General features: G+C 44.2%; 1 protein-coding gene across 2 annotated transcripts in view; it reads left to right on the top strand.

Moving 5' to 3' along the window:
* The first annotated feature begins 569 nt into the window (after positions 1-569).
* Positions 570-20068, top strand: part of LOC128684772 (uncharacterized) — a 74681-nt gene continuing 55182 nt past the window's right edge. Inside the window, exon 1 of one of the 2 annotated variants that reach the window (XM_053771030.2) lies at positions 570-725. In XM_053771030.2, the coding sequence (XP_053627005.1) occupies positions 711-725 (15 nt within the window). In that variant the 5' untranslated portion in view covers positions 570-710. The remainder of the gene's footprint in view (positions 726-20068) is intronic. The other variant, XM_053771028.2, reaches the window with a different exon arrangement.

The following is a 20068-nucleotide window of genomic DNA, read 5'->3' on the forward strand; positions in this document are numbered from 1 at the left end:
GTCACATGTATAAATGTGTAAATGTAGGTTTAAATATTCGATGCTTTTAGTGAATGCTGAATGGGACAGCATTAACGGTTGCCTCTTTTGTTTCCCATTGTACTTAAAGTCATGTATGTTTTTTTTTTTTTTTTTTTTTGGAGCTTAGCGTTTTGTTTATAATAAATTGTGAGGTGCTCTTTGTCTTTAATGTGATAGGAATGCTAACAGATGGGATGAATTTCTTTGAGGTGCATATAACCGGGGAGAGACAGAGAGAGAGGGGGAGGGGGCAGCGCATGCAATTGTATTTCTTGTGTGACATACTTGTGTATTATGTATGTTGAGTAATATTTTATATCTCTGATGTGCCGACACATACTGTGTTGTTCTGGTGTAGCGTTCAGGAGGGGGGATTATACTCATTTATTCTGTAAGTGTTTGTAATCTGTTTAGAGAGGTGGGGAGAGCCGGTACATGTCACTATTGGTATTTTGTCATGTTTTATGGTTTTAACATACGCATGTATCTTGTATGTACTGTTTTAAATAAAATATAAAAAAAAAATGCAGAAGAAGAACAGTTAAAGAAAGAAGACTTCTTATTGGTTGTGAGTGGGAGAGCTTGATTACTATTGGCGGAAACAGTAGTGTATGTAGAGGCTTTCCTGCGCCAGGCTCTCTACCTCAGTAGTGTTGAGGTGCTGGAGAAGGTTGGAGGTCATCAGCGAAATGCTTCTTCTGACTGTAAGTACAGTATGTATTATGGAAGGGAACCCCTCAAGGAAGGTTCCTTGATGCTGGTGAGGGGCTCTTGATCTAGGGAATTGGATCTGTGCTCCAGTTCCCTGAATACCTTCCGCATCATCCCCCAACAATATTATTATTATAATCAAAGGGGAAGCGCTAAACCCGGAGGATTATACAGCGCCTGGGGGGGGGATGTGGAAGGCATTCAGGCTTAATTCGGGGAACTGGACCCCAGATCCAATTCCCTAAATCAAGAGCCCCTCGCCAACATCAAGGAACCTTCCTTGAGGGGGGTCATCCCCCCACAGGCGCTGTATAATTCTACGGGTTTAGCGCTTCCCCTTGATAATAATAATATGGAAAGGGACAGTAAATAAGTAACAATATAGAGAGGTACGGGTTGACTTGAAACCCTATTCAACACTGAGAGATTTGTATATATGCTGAGTTTAATCCCTATTTGAAAAGGTATTAAGAGTATCCTTTGCAAGAGGTACACCGGTCACTTTCTCAATGGCCCTCTTGTAGTCGATAGGCTTTCAACCTGTAAAACCCTTCCAAGTAACTGCAGGATTAACACACTTGTAGTTATTAGGCCTTAAACGTAAAGTATTTTTTTAACTTTCATGTTATAGCGTAGATTTACTAGTTTTCAGATTAAACTTAGCATATTAGTTGATAATCTTTCTTATCGAGCTAGTTGGTGAGTGGCTCTTGATTTAAGAAATTAGACCAATGCTATAATTCTTGGAATCAAACCTGAGTACTTTCTATTACTCGAGGCACTGTATGAATGACCCCTATGGGTTTAGTGCTCTCCAATGAATGTAATAATAGTGGGCCAGGTTATGTTGATGGGAGACATGTAATGTTTCTATGAATGTTTTAATTATTTTAACTTGCCATTTGAAGCCCAGTACCTTCGATCTACCACAGTCTTGTATGCTGTTTACGGGTTGGCTCCCTCTCAAGGGGAGGTTCCTTGATGCCGGCGAGGGGCTCCTGATCCAATGAATTGGACTTGTCCTACCCTTAGATCAAATGACTCCTATTCTCCAGGAGCTTCATCACTACGGTTTTAGTGCTTCCCCTTAAGTGTAATTTCAAATTTTTAAGCTGCTGTTTTATAAGATACCGACGTTCTTTCTACTCTAATAACTTGTACATTATTATAGCACCACTTTTTCCCTGGGCAGATACTCGCTTTAGTTTTTTTTCTCTCATAACGAATTTTCTCAGGTTTTGAATTTTATTTACTCTCTCCTACTTCCATTTCCCTTCAATGGATTTTTTTTAATGGTAGTGTACGGATCTTTATCATAAAGCTCGCTTGTCTCTTATTCTCTAGACACTGCGCTGTATAGCCCTTGTGGGTTAGCGCTTCTTTATTATTATAATAATCTCCAGACACTGTACGTCTCTTAATACTGTGTGCAAGCCACACCATAAATACTCAAAGTTGCAAGTTTTTCTTTTGAACATATACATTCATGTATATACCTGGAGTTTAACCCTCCAGGTAAACTCCAGGTATATAGGTATATGAACGACAGTACACCTTTACATAGCATATAACCCAAAAAAAATTAAGGTAACAAGTTAATTTTGTATTTACAACTTTTGTACAGTTTCTGCAGTTATGACAAAGTAAATTAGTAGCTAGTTCAGCTTTTTTGGCAATTCATTCATTTCTTAAATTCAGGCAAGATATCTATACCCAGGCAAATACTGTAAATTACTTTCAGTAGGCATTAAAAAAAAATTTTTTATTTAGAGTTGTTTGGTCAGGTGTCGTGTGACTGTATACAGACGGGTGATCAGCTCGGCGAATCAAGAAACTCATTTTACGAAATTCATTCTCGCTGTTTCATCACCTAAAACCATTATTTGCACTAAGTATTTTTGCCTGAATTTAAATAAATTTAAATGGCAGCTGGCCAAAGCTCATCTCGATATACCCTCGTTGCAGAGTATCAATATGCGTAATTTGCCAGGTGACCTGTATACCTTGATACCGCGAAGGACCTTGATACCGCGAAGGACCTTGATACCGCGAAGGACCTTGATACCGCGAAGGACCTTGATACCGCGAAGGACCTTGATACCGCGAAGGACCTTGATACCGCGAAGGACCTTGATACCGCGAAGGACCTTGATACCGCGAAGGACCTTGATACCGCGAAGGACCTTGATACCGCGAAGGACCTTGATACCGCGAAGGACCTTGATACCGCGAAGGACCTTGATACCGCGAAGGACCTTGATACCGCGAAGGACCTTGATACCGCGAAGGACCTTGATACCGCGAAGGACCTTGATACCGCGAAGGACCTTGATACCGCGAAGGACCTTGATACCGCGAAGGACCTTGTAAACCAGGAATTTAGTTTCACTAGGTTTTTATATCCCAATTCTTTTTGTGCAGTCAAATACGATATACATAAATAAAACTTGGTAGTTTCCTAACCAGCAAAGAGTATATCTAGGAACATTTTAAAGCATATGTAAATTAATAACTTAGGATAAAAGGATTTTTTTTTTTTTTATATTTTATTTAAAAAGCACAATACATATTCATATGTATACTATGCATACGTTACATAAACTAAGACATGTTATCCATTAAATATGAAACAACAATTCCACATTCCCTATCCCAGCTCTTAACCTATACTTAATAGTCACACTTCAATTTAACATGATTGCCATCCCCAAAAATTCAATCATACATGTGACTACACAAAAGGCAACCCACACCCAAACATACAGTAAGGTTTAATAAATTCAAATACAGTTTCTTACTCACAAAAGACTATATAATCCAAAGAAAATCACACGTAGTATATTATACATAAAAGGCTATATACAAAGTCATACCCATATAATCGGTTCCTTACCCCCTCATTTTAACAACGAATACAAGAACGTATAAGTGATTAATAAAAAGAACTATACTGGATATTATCAAAATTCCTCTACCACACATTCCAGAACTTAAATAACACGTTACCCTTAGGTGAATTACCACCATTTACAAACCCCTTTTTAACAAATTAATAAACCAGTGCATACAAAAAATATTTTCATGCACAGTTTTGACAAAAAAAAAAACAAAAAACAAACAAAAAAAAAAACTCAAGTAACCTAACAATCAAAATACATAAGAACACAGATATGTACATTATGTTACTACACGGACACACTTGTATAATTGGCAGAATATACATCCACAATATTCCATATCAATAATAAAAAACAACAACCATGAAAATCAGAACATCATTGTATAACATGTGTTTTACACATAAATTAGAGGATACACTTCTTTAAACAACCTATGTACATATTTAATATAAACCATATCAAATGGGTTCTCACAAGGACGGGGCAAACTTGTTAATGACTAAACAAAATTCTAATCTCCCTATCTGAAACACAATTAAACCTCCTTGACTAAGTCATATTCTTCACATTCTCTTGTGCCAAGGTATTACAATCCTTCTTTTATAAAGAAGTACCGTTATAAAGGAAATACTTGTATACTAATTATCTAAAGAAAAACATACTATAATTCACTGGTAAATCATTTTTTCACGTGTTCAGCCACTTAAACCACCTCTCCTCGATAGTGAGTGCAATAATATACCCAACCAATATGTAATGCAAGGCATTCCAATTATGACAATGTATCCAAGGTACTGATCGCCAATATCAAATATCTCTACAGGAACATAGCCATTTCATAAATATATGCCCTCACTATCTCACCCTCACACCACCTTCCACACTACTATCCTAACCTTACACCCCCCCTCACAAAAAAGACCCTACCCTTGCCCCCCCCCCCTGTTCCCTTAGAAGCTGTGCTACAGAAAAATTACGTTAGGTAAGACACATATGCAACAGTTAGGTATCTTTATTATGAAACGTTTCGCCTACACAGTAGGCTTCTTCAGTCAAGTACAGAAAAGTTGATAGAAGCAGAAGATACTTGAAGACGATGTAATCAGTCCATCACCCTTAAAGTTTTGAGGTGGTCAGTCCCTCAGTCTGGAGAAGAGCATTGTTCCATAGTATGAAACAATATTGTTTCATACTATGGAACAATGCTCTTCTCCAGACTGAGGGACTGACCACCTCAAAACTTTAAGGGTGATGGACTGATTACATCGTCTTCAAGTATCTTCTGCTTCTATCAACTTTTCTGTACTTGACTGAAGAAGCCTACTGTGTAGGCGAAACGTTTCATAATAAAGATACCTAACTGTTGCATATGTGTCTTACCTAACAACCTGTCGGTATTTTATACCATTTTAATGTTCAGAAAAATTACGATAACCTATCGAAAAACTTGAATCCCATCTCCCCCCATATATTAACCTATTCCTACACCTTGTCCTATAAAACCTCGCTGCTAACGCTTTTATCCTCAACTGCCCTACAATCTGCCTCATACCCCAAGAAACATGCAAATAATCTGCCATGACATACATCAAAGCCCTACCCACCTCACTTGCTACCCCACTAACATCCATTGACAACGATCTAAGAAAAGACCAACTCCCCCCCCCCAACAGCCTAATAACCCCCGCCATCCAGACTCTCACCACTTCCAAAGATGAACAAAAATATACCACATGATATGCCGTCTCCTCCCCACAGAATAAACATGTTGCCTCTCTAACAAACCCCATCTTATGCAACATATACTTAGATGCCACCACCCCCATTAGAAAACGATACACCAACTCCCTAACCCTTGCTGGTATCCAAAGCGTCCTGAACTCCCTCCATATGACCCTCCAGTTATACATGGGGTATACTGTGACCCCCTGCAATGCACCCCTTCCCCACACCACACCCACCACTGCTTTTACCTTCAACCTTTTTACCTGCCCCACTGCCAACATGAATCTTATTACATCTTCACACTTTCTCAAATCCCTACCACTCCACCAGTTTCTAGCATCCCTCATCACCCTATCCACCCTAACACCCCTCTCCCCCCCCCACCCTTAAATACCTCTGCTTAATATATAAAACCATTACCCTAGACCCTAAGTCCAACAAACCTAGACCCCCCCTTTTCACCTCCGTCATGACCACATCTTTGGACAACCAGGCCCTCCCAAACCCCCACACAAACCTCAACACCCTCCTCTGTATTTCCTGTATATCCTGCACCCTCAAAGGGAACACCTCCGCTACACCCCAGACCTTGCTATACACCACCGAATTAATTACCAACACCCTCTGCTGTAACGCCACTTCACTGGCCCTCAAACCTTTTAACTTGCCTATAACCCTACTCGTGACTTCTTCTGAGTTAATCCTCCTACATTCCTGCAATTGCTTCATATACCATATCCCACACACCTTAATTCTATCACAAACCGTCCATCCCATCTCCTCCCCCAATCTCCCCCCAACCCATGTTCCTACTTCTAATAACCTAGACTTTGCTAAATTAACTACCATTCCTGAAACATACCCAAAGCTCCTAATGACCTCTCAGACCCTACGTAAAGCCTCCCCACTCGTAACTAACACAGTTGTATCATCCACATAACCTACTATGCCCCCCATACTTCCCCCCCCCCACCTCCCCCAATTCCTCGTCCACAGCCTCAAAGAAAGGATGTTGCACGCATGCAAAAAGCAACTGTGACAGCGGGCAACCCTGCCTTAATCCCTGTTCCATCATCACCCCCCCCCAGCTTACCATTAACTTGCACCCTCATTACAGCCCCCTCATACAGCGTGCGCACCCACCTCACTACCCCCCGTCCAAAACCCAATTTCTCCAAACATCCCCACAAAAAGTCCCTCTTCACACAGTCATATGCCTGAGCCCAATCCAAGCCAAGGACGCCCCCTCCCTGACAGTTCTCTATAAAATCCCTTATCACACTATGCCCATTCTTCATAGTCCTACCCGGAATCCCATACTGTCCCTCATGGACTCTACTCCCAATTACCTTCTTTAACCTGTTCCCCAATACCTTCGCAAAAATTTTGTAATCCGTACACATTAACGACAACGGACGATAATCTCCCAAACCCTTCTCCTCTCCTCCCTTCTTTGGCACCAAGACAACGACCCCAGTTCTGTGTTTGCGCCATTCTGCCCCATTTCAACATATAATTCAGAACCTCCACTAGGCACTCCCTCAGAACCTCCCAATGCGCTTTGTAAAAATCATTAGGTAACCCATCTATTCCCGGTGCCTTCCCCTGACTCAACCCATTCACCACTTCCCCCACCTCCTCCCCCATAATGCCTCCCTCCAACTCCCTATCCCTCTTCCCCATACCCTGCGGTACCCTAATCCCACTAAATGTTTCTATCCCACCTACCCCTCCCCTTCTCTTCCATTTCTCCGTAAACCAATCATCAGCATACCTACTAATAGAATCTGTGTCAGTTAGACCCTGTCCCCTCACATAACCCTCCCCACCCTCCACAACAATATGCGCCACGGTAGTCCTCAACTGTCTGTCCTTGAATTTTCTGAGAACATACCCGGTTGGCTTATCACCCTTTAGTACGTCCTCCAATCCTGCCCTGACCCTGAGTGCATCAAAACGTTCATTATGCATCTCTACTAAACGACTCCTAAGTTCCCCCATAACTCCTTCCCCTCCCTCCCTACTCCCCCCCGCATAACAATCATTCAACTGACCCTCTAAATAATTCTGCAATCCAAACCTCCAACGTGCCCTTTCCCTGCCCCTCTTCCTAAAAAATTCTACAATTTTCACCTTTGCCTGCAACTCCCACCAATCTAACAAATCCACCTCCTCATCCCTAGCCTCCCAAAAGCCCTTCCACCATGACTGAAAAGACCGACCTTGATCCTCCTCCTGTAAAAGCCTCACATTTAATTTCCAATAGCCCTGATATATTCTCGGAATACCATCCACCCTAAGATCAGCCAACACTGCTCTGTGGTCTGAAAAACCCACGTCTACTGTTCTAACTCTCTCCACTCCTATCCCCTGCCTCACATAAATCCTATCCAACCTTGCCTCATAACTCCCCTGTACATAGGTATACTCACCCTGATACCCCCCCTGCCAACCACATCTACCACCCCGACATCACCCAATGCATCCCTTAAAACACCCAACACACACCCCGCCCCCCTAGGAACTACGTCACATGCCTAATCACACAATTCCAATCACCTCCAATTATCGCTATGGCAGGTAAACCCCTGAGATGATATAACAAAACGTCACGAACAAAATCTGATTTTATCCTTACGTTACCAATCGCAGGCATATAAACTCCCACAAAACATACCCTACTCTCCCCCCACCACCCATCCACCCGAACAACCCTCCCCCCACCCCCCTCCTCCCACCCCATGACTCGCAAGGGACTGGTCTCCTTTACTAAAACAGCCACTCCGCCCTTTGAAAGCGTTGCCATGCTCACAAACAACTTATATCCTCTCAATCTCAACTCACTACCTGACTTATAGTTATGCTCCTGTAGGAAACCAACATCAACATCGTACCTTTTAAGGAACCACTCCAACCACACCCTTTTAACCTCAGTTTTTAAGCCATTAGCATTTATCGTTACACACCTGAATGGTCAAGGAGAGGCGGCTTACCCCTATGCCGCTGTGGCTTGCTCACACTTCCCTTCAAGCTGCTTACACTTTCCTTATTACTCTTTTTAATAGAACTTCCTACCCCCCCTTGTCTCTCCCCCGATTTTCCCTGTACTCCCCCCCCCCTGTAGGGGAATTGCGGACCAACTCCGCCCAAACCTTCTTACCTGGTCTTTGCCCAGGTGTTAAAACATCATCTAATTCAGTCAGCCCCGCTGGTCTCTTCCTAGAGCTGCCTCCCAAAGCCACCTCTTCCTCAGGTACATCCTCCCTGTGTACCTCTGCCACTACAAGTGTATCCTTTCCAGTGTTCCCTACTACTTCCGACTTCTCCCTCAGGCCTTGCAATTGCTGCTTTTCACTGATCCGTTCATCCATGTCCCCTCCTGCCAAGGCCTCCTCCAAGAATTCCTGGAGCACTGACTCCAAGGACACCTCCTGTGTCGTCTCCACCACTTCCTCCACCACCTCAGATGTTGGAGAAGGAACTTCCTCCTCCACCGGGAGTGTGACACACGTCCCCATCTGTTCACCCTCCTTCTCCACCTCCTCACTCCATAGAGTAGTCCCATTCTTCGCCGCCGCCACCACACTCGCCTGCTGGATGTCCTCCACCGGGACTGACACCCCCGGGGCAACTCTACGTGCACATTGTGCCGCTATATGGTCAAAAGAGCCACAAAGACGACACGTTCTCCTTTGCCCCACATACGACACATATACCTGGTTTCTGGTGCCTGGCAACATTACATACGAAGGTATAGGCGTCTTTAAAGTCATCTTGATATTGTATGACCCTTCCGGGAGGCCCACATATGGTCCATCCCGCCAAACCCCACCTCTGGCTTCATGAATGACACCATACTTGCGAAAAACTTCCTGTATACCAAACTGCGTTGCCTCGAAGGGTACATTCCTCACTCGTACCCACGTGTAGAATGTAGATACGTCATGCAAGCACACATCCATCGTCGAGTTGAGACACATTCGCCGTTCCTGATACTCCTCCACCACACTGCTGTAGTAGCTATTCCTCAGGAACTTTACAAATACTCGTTTCATCCCATTAAGGGCCACACCATACAGTTCCTCATTAGGGATACCATATAAATCCCTAATAATTGCAGGTAGAACGACGTTCATAGTAGCAGGGCTCAGAGAACCCCTCAACAGCTCGATGCAAACTGTATTTATCCTCCTGCCGGTGTACTCCGCCATGTCTGAACAGTGAAAACTGCGCAGAAACCAGTTGTAGTGGGAGCTACTGCACAGTGCGTCCGCACGGCCCAACAGCGATGCGAACAATGTAGTTTCCTAACCAGCAAAGAGTATATCTAGGAACATTTTAAAGCATATGTAAATTAATAACTTAGGATAAAAGGATTACTCAATTATGTACTGAGCTGGAATGGGAGAAAACTTTTCTAAACAGAACTGTCATTTTGCCATTGCATCTACTGGTCATACCATCGCTTCACAATGTATAGTTGGAGAAAGTTTTGACAATTTCTGCTGGGTAGAAAATATATCTGTCGACTCAAAGCATCGAAAGTAAAGTTTAATCAGAGAATTGGGTTCTGAATAACAAAAGGCACAATACCGTGACTAGAAAAGGTTGGACCGAAACGTCGTCGTAAGCTCCTCTCTTCTGCGTGCGGGTTATTTATGAATTGGGTTCTGGCTTGTCAGTGTCACCTTCCATGATTTTGGGGAAGTATGGGAACCATAAAACATGAGGTTCCTTCCTCTACCCTTCCTCGTTTTTAATGCAAATATTTCATTTCATTTTACATAGATTAGTGGAATGTTTCCCCACAGCTGGTTCCGTTGGTTCTGCTGGTTCTGGTTCTCTCTCGCCCAAAATTATGCGAACTACTGCATGCTCTTGGATGTGGTGTACCTGATAATTGATGTTGCATTTTAATGCTTGTCTAGTTTACCTGGAGAGAGTTCCGGGGGTCAACGCCCCCGCGGCCCGGTCTGTGACCAGGCCTCCTGGTGGATCAGAGCCTGATCAACCAGGCTGTTACTGCTGGCTGCACGCAATCCAACGTACGAACCACAGCCCGGCTGGTCAGGTACCGACTTTAGGTGCTTGTCCAGTGCCAGCTTGAAGACTGCCAGGGGTCTGTTGGTAATCCCCCTTATGTATGCTGGGAGGCAGTTGAACAGTCTCGGGCCCCTGACACTTAGTGTTGTCTCTTAACGTGCTAGTGACACCCCTGCTTTTCATTGGGGGATGTTGCATCGTCTGCCAAGTCGTTTGCTTTCATTGTGAGTGATTTTCGTGTGCAAGTTCGGTACTAGTCCCTCTAGGATTTTCCAGGTGTATATAATCATGCATCTCCCACCTGCTTTCCAGGGAGTACAGGTTCAGGAACTAAAGGCGCTTCCAGTAATTGAGGTGTTTTATCTCAGTTATGCGCCCCGTGAAGGTTCTCTGTACATTTTCTAGGTCGGCAATTTCACCTGCCTTGAAAGGTGCTGTTAGTGTGCAGCAATATTCCAGCCTAGATAGAACAAGCGACCTGAAGAGTGTCATCATGGGCTTGGCATCCCTAATTTTGAAGGTTCTCATTATCCATCCTGTCATTTTTCTAGCAGCTGCAATTGATACAATGTTATGGTCTTCGAAGGCGAGATCCTCCGACATGATCACTCCCAGGTCTTTGACGTTGGTTTTTCGCTCTATTTTGTGCCCGGAATTTTTGTACTCTGATGAAGTTTTAATTTCCTCGTGTTTACCATATCGGAGTAATTGAAATTTCTCATCGTTGAACTTCATATTGTTTTCTGCAGTCCATTGAAAAATTTGGTTGATGTCCGCCTGGAGCCTTGCAGTGTCTGCAATGGAAGACAGTCATGCAGATTCGGGTGTCGTCTGCAAAGGAAGACACGGTGCTGTGGCTTACATCCTTGTCTATGTCGGATATGAGGATGAGGAACAAGATGGGAGCAAGTACTGTGCCTTGTGGAACAGAGCTTTTCACCGTAGCTGCCTTGGACTTTACTCTGTTGACGACTACTCACTGTGTTCTGTTAGTGAGGAAATTATAGATCCATCTACCAACTTTTCCTGTTATTCCTTTAGGACGCATTTTGTGCGCTATTACGCCATGGTCACGCTTTTCGAAGGCTTTTGCAAAGTCTGTATAAATCTGCATTCTTTTTGACTTCTAGTGCATCTAGGACCTTGTCGTAGTGATGCAATAGTTGAGACACAGGAGCGACCTGTTCTAAACCCATGTTGCCCTGGGTTGTGTAATTGATGGGTTTCTAGATGGGTGGCAAACTTGCTTCTTAGGACCCTTTCAAAGATTTTTGATATGGGATGTTAGTGCTATCGGTCTGTAGTTGTTTGCTATTGCTTTACTGCCCCCTTTGTGGAGTGGGGCTGTGTCTGTTGTTTTTACTAGCTGTGGGACGACCCCCGTGTCCATGCTCCCTCTCCATAGGATGGTAAAAGCTCGTGATAGGGGCTTCTTGCAGTTATTGATGAACACGGAGTTCCACGAGTCTGGCCCTGGGGCAGAGTGCATGGGCATGTCATTTATCGCCTGTTCGAAGTCATTTGGCGTCAGGATAACATCAGATAGGCTTGTGTTAACCAAATTCTGTGGCTCTCATAAAAAATTCATTTTGATCTTCGACTCTGTCTGGTTATCGGCTTGCTAAAAACCGAGTCGTATTGGGACTTGAGTAGCTCACTCATTTCCTTGCTATTATCTGTGTAGGACCCATCTTGTTTAAGTAGGAGCCCAATACTGGACGTTATCGACTTTGATTTGGCATAGGAAAAGAAATACTTTGGGTTTCTTTCGATTTCATTTATGGCTTTTAGTTCTTCCCGCGATTCCTGACTCCTATAAGATTCCTTTAGCTTAAGTTCGATGTTTGCTATTTCTCTGACCAGTGACTCCCTATGCATTTCAGATATATTGGCCTCTTTTAGCCGCTCTGTTATTCTTTTTCGTCGCCTGTAATGGGAGCGCCTGTCTTTCTATTTTACATCTACTACTCCTTTTTCTTAAAGAAATAAGCCTTGAGCATACATAAAGTGCCACCGAGTTCATCTGTTCTAGGCATAAGTTGGGGTCTGTGTTTCGTAGTCTCTTCCCAGCTTGTATCGTTTAGGACTTGGTTTACTTGGTCCCACTTTGTTCTTGTTATTGAAGTTAAATTTGGTGAAGGCTCCCTCATAACTAATCTCATTATGTCTGTCTGGGGCTCCGCACATGCATGTCTGAACCTCGATTATGTTGTGATCTGAGTATATTGTTTTTGATATGGTGACATTTCGTATCAGATTGTTAGTGAAGATGAGGTCTAGTGTATTCTCCAGTCTAGTAGGCTCTATCATTTGCTGGTTTAAGTTGAATTTTGTGCAGAGATTTAAAAGCTCGTGTGTGTGTTTTCGTCAGATCTGCCTCCTGGTGTTATCACTGCAACATTATTTGCTATGTTCCTCCATTTTAGGTGCCTTAAGTTGAAATCCCCCAGGAGCAAGATGTTGGGGGCAGGAGCTGGCAGATTTTCCAGACAGTGGTCAATTTTTAACAGCTGTTCCTGGAATTGCTGGGACGTTGCATCCGGAGGCTTGTAGACTACCACGATGACTAGGTTTTGGTTCTCGATCTTTACTGCTAAAACTTCCACTACATCATTTGAAGCATTAAGCAGTTCTGTGCAAACAAGTGACTCTGCGATATTCAGGCTAACCCCCCTCTTGTCTGTTCACTCTGTCCCATCTGTATAGGTTGTAACCTGGGAACCATATTTCGTTGTCCTAGTGATCCTTTATGTGGGTCTCTGTGAAAGCTGTGAACATTGCATTTGCCTCTGTATTTAGAGAAGTTGACATCTTTGGTACTGTTTGACTTCAGAATGTTCCTGTCTACGATGGCCCTTTGGGTCCGGTTGGCCATTGATAATCAGGAAGGTTTCACGATCCACTGCCATATTTTGGTCTTCTATCTGGAAAAAAACTGACATAATGCGGAGGTTTGGCGTTCTTCATTTATCGGTGAAGAACGGTTCTGGTTTCTCAGTTCTATTTGATAATAGTTTAAAGTGAAGATTGGTTCGTGCTGCTTACGGGAATTCCCTCTTGAAGATGGGAAGGGAAGGAAAAGGGCTCCTGCAGGGCAGTATTTGGAGGCCACTTGTTTTATTGTAGTCATGGATGGTGTAGTCAGTGTCATCACTTGTCAAGGCCTCCTTGTATATGAAGACCTTGAACGTATTGCGTGGAATCTGCTACTGAGGTGACCTATCAGACTTCAGAGGGATGGGGGGAGAGGGTAATGAATGACATAAAGGTGTGGGTTGCTTCTCTGCTACCCGTTTTCTAATTGGACGGTGACTATTTTACCGTCACAAGTTCAGCCTGCTGCTTGTGTTCATCCACTGTGTGGTACTTCTCTATAAGCAGCATATTTTTGGGGATTATCATTGATCGCCTGATATGGGCCTCTTATCGAACTGTGGATGTTGTGGACACTAGAGATTAAGGTACTTTCCCACTGCATTGAGGTAGGGGGGTAGGAAAGGCTGACAATGCGTCGTCTGTATGGAGCAGTGTTCAAAGCTCAGGCAAGACTGCCATCTCTTCTCTGCTGAGCTCGCTGACCCGTCATTACTTAGTGATCCAGCTCTGCATGGATGCATTCCCTATTTGCAAGTTGTCTGGAGAGCTTTCCCTGGATCTCAGCATTCAAATTCAGCATACTCTGGTAACCCGGCTTCTGCTGTGGACTTTGCTGAGGGAAGAAGGGTGAGCTTTTTGCTTGTCATGCTAGACATCTGTACTGTTTGACATTCTGAAGTAGGCCCCTCTTTGGACTCTGGCATAGATGTACCTGCAGACGTTTGCTTCTGTCCTGCTTGGATGGTGTCTGAGGTTTTAAGCAGTGGATGGAAACTACTAAATGTCGAGCCCACGGCAATGCCCTTGGATAATTTCCATGAGCATGATTAGTTTCATGCATGTCTTCACTGACGAGTTTGAGTGAGGGTGGTAACGGCTGTGCAACTCTCGCTGCTTTTGCCCTAATAGTTTACTTGGTTTATTCTTAGATCACTGTGTACTGATACCTAAAGTGCGGTTTGTCCTGGCCCAGTATCTTCTGTGGTCTGAAAGATCCAGGTGTGTTGGGCGCATTTCCTCGCGGCATAAGAATACGGAATTCTGCTGATGCCCAGGCTATGTCCTGGGGAAAGAAAATATCAAGGCTAATGCTGATGTTTAATGCTTAAACTACAATAACTATCTTGGTGACTATTGATCTTGTCTACAGTGGAGGGATCTTACTTGACCTGCAGACTGGTAACCAGCTATACGGGCTTCAGCAAGATCTGGGTGTCTGACCGTCCAAGAACAATTTTTTTTTTATATTTTATTTAAAATACACTTCATTACAACAATGGACCCTGTAACCAAGGGTGAAATACAATTAAAACATAAAACATACAATGTTGCACCATACCGGCATACACAGTTTACCTATAACTCATTACATGTGACAGACAAAAGCTAACAGATACACACTAGGGATGCATAACTGCACATAGGTTATAGAAGAATCACCTACACCAAAAATACAATACATTAATATACACATCCCTAACCATATGAACTTTGCCTTTGAACAGCACATACTATACATGTACCTATATGGCGAGGTGCACAAAGAAAAAGGTAGTGTATGTGGTACTAACCAGTAACTTGGCCTGACACTACATCAGGTCATAAACATAACTAGAACAATTTAATAAGTACATACATGATGCGTGCATCTGTTAAAACCAATAAAAGAATATGCCGTATAGTGACTTATACCGGCTCCTAAAACATAGGTATGTTATACCACAAGAATACAAATGCAGTCATACAATTATGAACCCGACACATATCCAACCAAGCCCTCACCTTGCATATTACTTAATTTTATCCCTCTCAACATGATCTCAATCATGTTACTCCCTCCCACCCCCCTCCCTGCAATACCCACCCCTCTGGACATCCCCACATTGTTGCACAAGCCAGGATCACAAGATGTTACTTTCCATAATATTATTAACATAACCCTAAGTACTGTACATGATATCATACCTGAATTAGTTTAGAATGGGAGTCAAAACCTCTTTTTTGCTGTCCCATGCAGCATTCTCACTTTTACTATTATACGCTACTACAAAGGGCCTTCTTCAGAAGGCATTAATTGACAAATATTAATTAACACAAAGAATACACGAACTCAGCACTCCCATGCACATCCCAATTACACAGTCCTTCTCACTTGCACCTATCACTCACCCATACATGCACGCCAAACCTCCTCCCACCAACATCTTTCGTTTGGCAAGCCCGTTTGGTACCCCCCCCTTTAGCGAACGCTTTACACAACAGTCTAAACCCACTTCCCCCCTTCCTTCACAACTCTAGCAACTCCCCAACAGTGATGGACCTGTAACCCTCAGTGAAATCTCCCTCCCATAAATTTCCCGATTCCTATTTATTGTCCTACAAAAAATCCTCGCTAAAACTCGTTTCCTCGCCTCCCCATTATCCATCCCTCTCATTCCCCACGATATGTACACGAAATCCACCATTATATAAGCGACTCCCCGTGCTACATTCTCCCCCACCCCTCTATATCAAGACTTAGTGCTCTCAACACCGACACCCCAGTTCCTCCTATCCTCCTGACCCCTTTCCCCAGCCATTCCCTCACACTCCCCAAATAATCGCAAAAGTATACCACGTGATAGGCTGTCTCCAGCTCCCCACATAACCCACACCAACCCTCTACGACACGTCTATTTCTGAGGACGGATCCAGTAGGCAGAATCCCGTGTAAAAATTTAAACATGATCTCTCTCACCCTGGGCCCTAGCTTTAGTTTACCGAACAGACTCCATATAGTGTCCCATGCATACATCGGGAACAGCCCCTCAACTGGGGCCATCTCCTCTACCCTCAATATTCGATATAAATCCCTCGCCTGTAATTTCTCTGGCTCACGCTCCCACAAAAGTGCCCTCAACAAAATCTCACTCCCTCCATTCCCCACCTCCATACATTCCCCTCAAAATGTCATGCAACCGTTGCATGTGTGGCCCCCTCTGTCCCCCTAGTCTTTTCCACTCCCACCTGATGAAAATGCATTTCACCCTCCTCCCCAGGTCCAACAGACCTAAACCTCCCTTCCTCACCAGCAAAGTCACCACCTCCCTCTTCATCCATTCACATCCTGAGCCCCCATAAGAACCTAAAAACACTTTTAAGAATACGAATAATATCAGCTCTCAGCAATGGAAAAACTGCTGCTACATACCATACCATACCTTACTGTACAGCAATACATTAATAACAATCGCCCATTGCAATAATGTCAAGTGATAAGGCCGTAACATCCCCAACCGACGTTCCACGCGTTCCGCCATGCTCAACGAATTCGCCTCCCTAGCCTCCCATATGGTCGCCCCATACAAAATGCCACATATTAATAACTGCCCTTCCTGCCTTCTCACCATGTCAGTCCCAATCAACTCTGTCTCTCCACGCCCCCAGCCCCATGATCTTTTTCTCAACATTTACCGTCATACCTGTCGCCCCTCCAAACATGCAAACCACCCCTTCCAGCTCTCTCAATCTTGTTCCCTTTCGGACTAGGAGTGTCGTGTCATCCACGTAACCTACCACATGATGCCTAATCAAGCCCTCCCTCGACCCCTCCCCCCCCACACACTGGTCTCTACCAACCTATAAAATGGATCTTGCACACATGCAAATAACTGATAGCGGGCAACCCTGCCTCAAGCCCCTATCCATGTTCACCACACCTCCCACACGTCCATTGATCTGAATTCTCGCTTTTGCCCCCTTATACAACGTTTCAACCCACCCCACAATCTCGTCCCCTAAACCTTGTTTGCTAAGGATCTGTCTTAAACCCTCCCTTTCCACCTGATCATAAGCACCCTGCTAATCAATTGCCACCATACCCCCTCCTTCCTACATTCCCTCAAAACTTTCAACAAACCCCTTTAGTATTCTGTGCCCCATTACCATCGACTGTCCTGGCAACCCTAGTTGACCTTTTGAAACTACTCTTCCCACTACACATTTTAACCTATTACCCAAAACCTTGGTGAACAATTTATAGTCCACACACAAGAGTAATCGCCCTGTAATCCTTAAGTGTACTCTGCATCTTACCCTTAGGCACAAGCACAACGACCCCTGTACTTTGCGTCTCGCCCAGCTCTCCCCCTATTTCATTCTATTGAACAGAGTTACTAAAAAAAATCCTTAACAGATCCCAATTTTTTAAGTAACACTCACTTGGTAGTCCATCAATACCTGGTGCTTTGCCCCTGCGCATGTCTACAAGCCCTCTCCATATCTCCCCCTCTTCAATATCACCACCCAAAGCTTCCCTGTCCTTTCTCCCCAGAGCTACAGGCTCTACAGTGCACACCCCAGCAAGATCCTCCTTGTTTACCCCTTTACTTTTCCAATATTGCCCATACCACTCGTCCACGAACATACTCATCCCCTCCGTTGTTTTTAACACCTGCCCCTCCCTAAAACCTTTCCCCTCAGAGTGCACTTCCAAATCCACTATCATGGTCGCTGTCCTCTGCTGTTGTCTCCGCAACACACATGCCGATGGTTTGTCCCCCCAAAGCACTTCCTCCACTCCCGCCTGCACCCTCACCGCATGAAATTTCTCCTCCTGCGCCTCTTAACCTTCTCTTCAGATCATCCATTGACTCTGTTTGGAATACTCCTCCCACCACTCCTTGCTCATGATAGTACCCTATTCTACTTTCCAAATAATTTGTTAATCCATACTTCAGTTGATTTATTCGCTTCCCCTCACCCACATAAAATGTACGAATCCTCTCCTTGGCCACACTGTCCCACCAACGTACCACATTATCAACCCCTTTTTGCCTCCTCACTTAGCTTCCTCCACAACGAAGCAAACCCCCCCCCCTCCACTTCCTCATCCTCAAGGAGTCACGCGTTTAATTTCCAGTAGCTTTCAAACCGTTTCACTAATGAATCCCATGCCACCACCACTACCCTGTGATCTGAATAAATTGCTTCTATGGTGTTAAAAGACTACTGAAACCCCTTGCGTTATATAGATCCTATCCAGTCTAGCTGCGTATTCCCTCCTTACATATGTATGTTGCACTTCACCTATTCCACCCCGAAATGCATTTCATACCCCAATATCTCTACACAAATCTCTCAACACTTTGGAGAAATATCCCGCCCCCACTGGCATCACATCAAATCCCATTATACAATTCCAATCTCCCCCAATCAATGCAACCCTGGGTAGCACTCTCAAGAAATACACCAGATCATCCCTTACAAATGCCGATTTTACCCTCGCATCGTCCTCCGCCGGAGCATACACTCCAACAAAAGACACGCGTTCACACATCCACCACCTGTCCACTCTCATTATTTCCTCCCCCCCCCTCAAACCGTTGCAAAACAAACGGACTTGTCTCGCGAATTAAAACATCTACTCCGCCTCTTAAATGTGTCGTTGGCATCCATTCACCTCCAGCAATTTTCCTGCTTTCAAGTTATGCTCTTGTATAAAAGCAACATCTACGTTGTAACGATACAGCAGTCCTCTCAACCATACACACTTACCACTATTACATAAACCATTAACATTGTCATACACCTTAGGCCTGCTTACATCTGCAAAACTGTCTCGAGCACTACGTCAATTTCTACATTATTCGTTACGTCCTTGTCCGCCTCGTGCGTCACACCCTCTGCAGATGCACTCAATTTCTTCACAGCACCTTCATGCTCCACCTCACGTTGCCTTTCCTCCACTTCCTCACTCCACAACTGACCACGCTTATGTCCATCCTGGCGGTTCTGATCAGTCACCGTAGATCCTCACCTCGAAATGTCACTCCTTGGTATTCCCTGGTCCGTCCTCCGCCTCATACATTCAGCCGCTGTTATAACCGTCACACAGTCTACAAGTTTTATGTTGTCCAGCGTAAGTTACAAGTATTTGTTCCGAATTCCTCTAAGAACACATACGAAGGTATTGGTTGCCTTGGTCATCTTCAGGCTAAACCTGCCTTCTGGATACCCCTCATAAGCCCCTGCCGTCCACTTGCCTTGTTGAGCTACGTGTATAGTTCCAAGCTTTCCAAACATACTACGTAGGTCAGCTTCATTCGCCTCGAAAGGCACATTACATAACTTAACATACGTAAATTGACGCGAAACATCGACCATCTTTACCAGGATGTCCTCATTAACCTCGATAGCAACATCCTGATAATGATCGAGTAGATCCTCATACACCTGTGATGACAGCAGTTTCACGAGCATTCTGTAGTTTCCATTTAAGGCTACACCGTAAAGGTCGCAATCCTCAATCCCATGTCTCTCTCGAATAATCAGAGGCAACAACGTCAACGCCGCATCTTGATTAATTGTACCTCTCAGTAATTCTATGCCAACAGTGTTAATTCTGCGGCGCACCCCAACCACCATTGTGACAGCCTGGCTAGCACTTGCGCCGGTCAGAGAGGTGTAGCAAAACATCCACCCTCACCAGCAGCTTCGCGAAGAATGCCTCCAACAAGAACAATTAGTAGAATAATCTGTGAGAATCAAGCGCATCACTCCTATAGCCACATGTTTGCAGGAGGCTCATGTCC

This window comes from Cherax quadricarinatus, chromosome 5 (genome assembly GCF_038502225.1).
Source record: "Cherax quadricarinatus isolate ZL_2023a chromosome 5, ASM3850222v1, whole genome shotgun sequence".
In the NCBI taxonomy this organism is placed as follows: Eukaryota; Metazoa; Arthropoda; class Malacostraca; order Decapoda; family Parastacidae; genus Cherax; species Cherax quadricarinatus.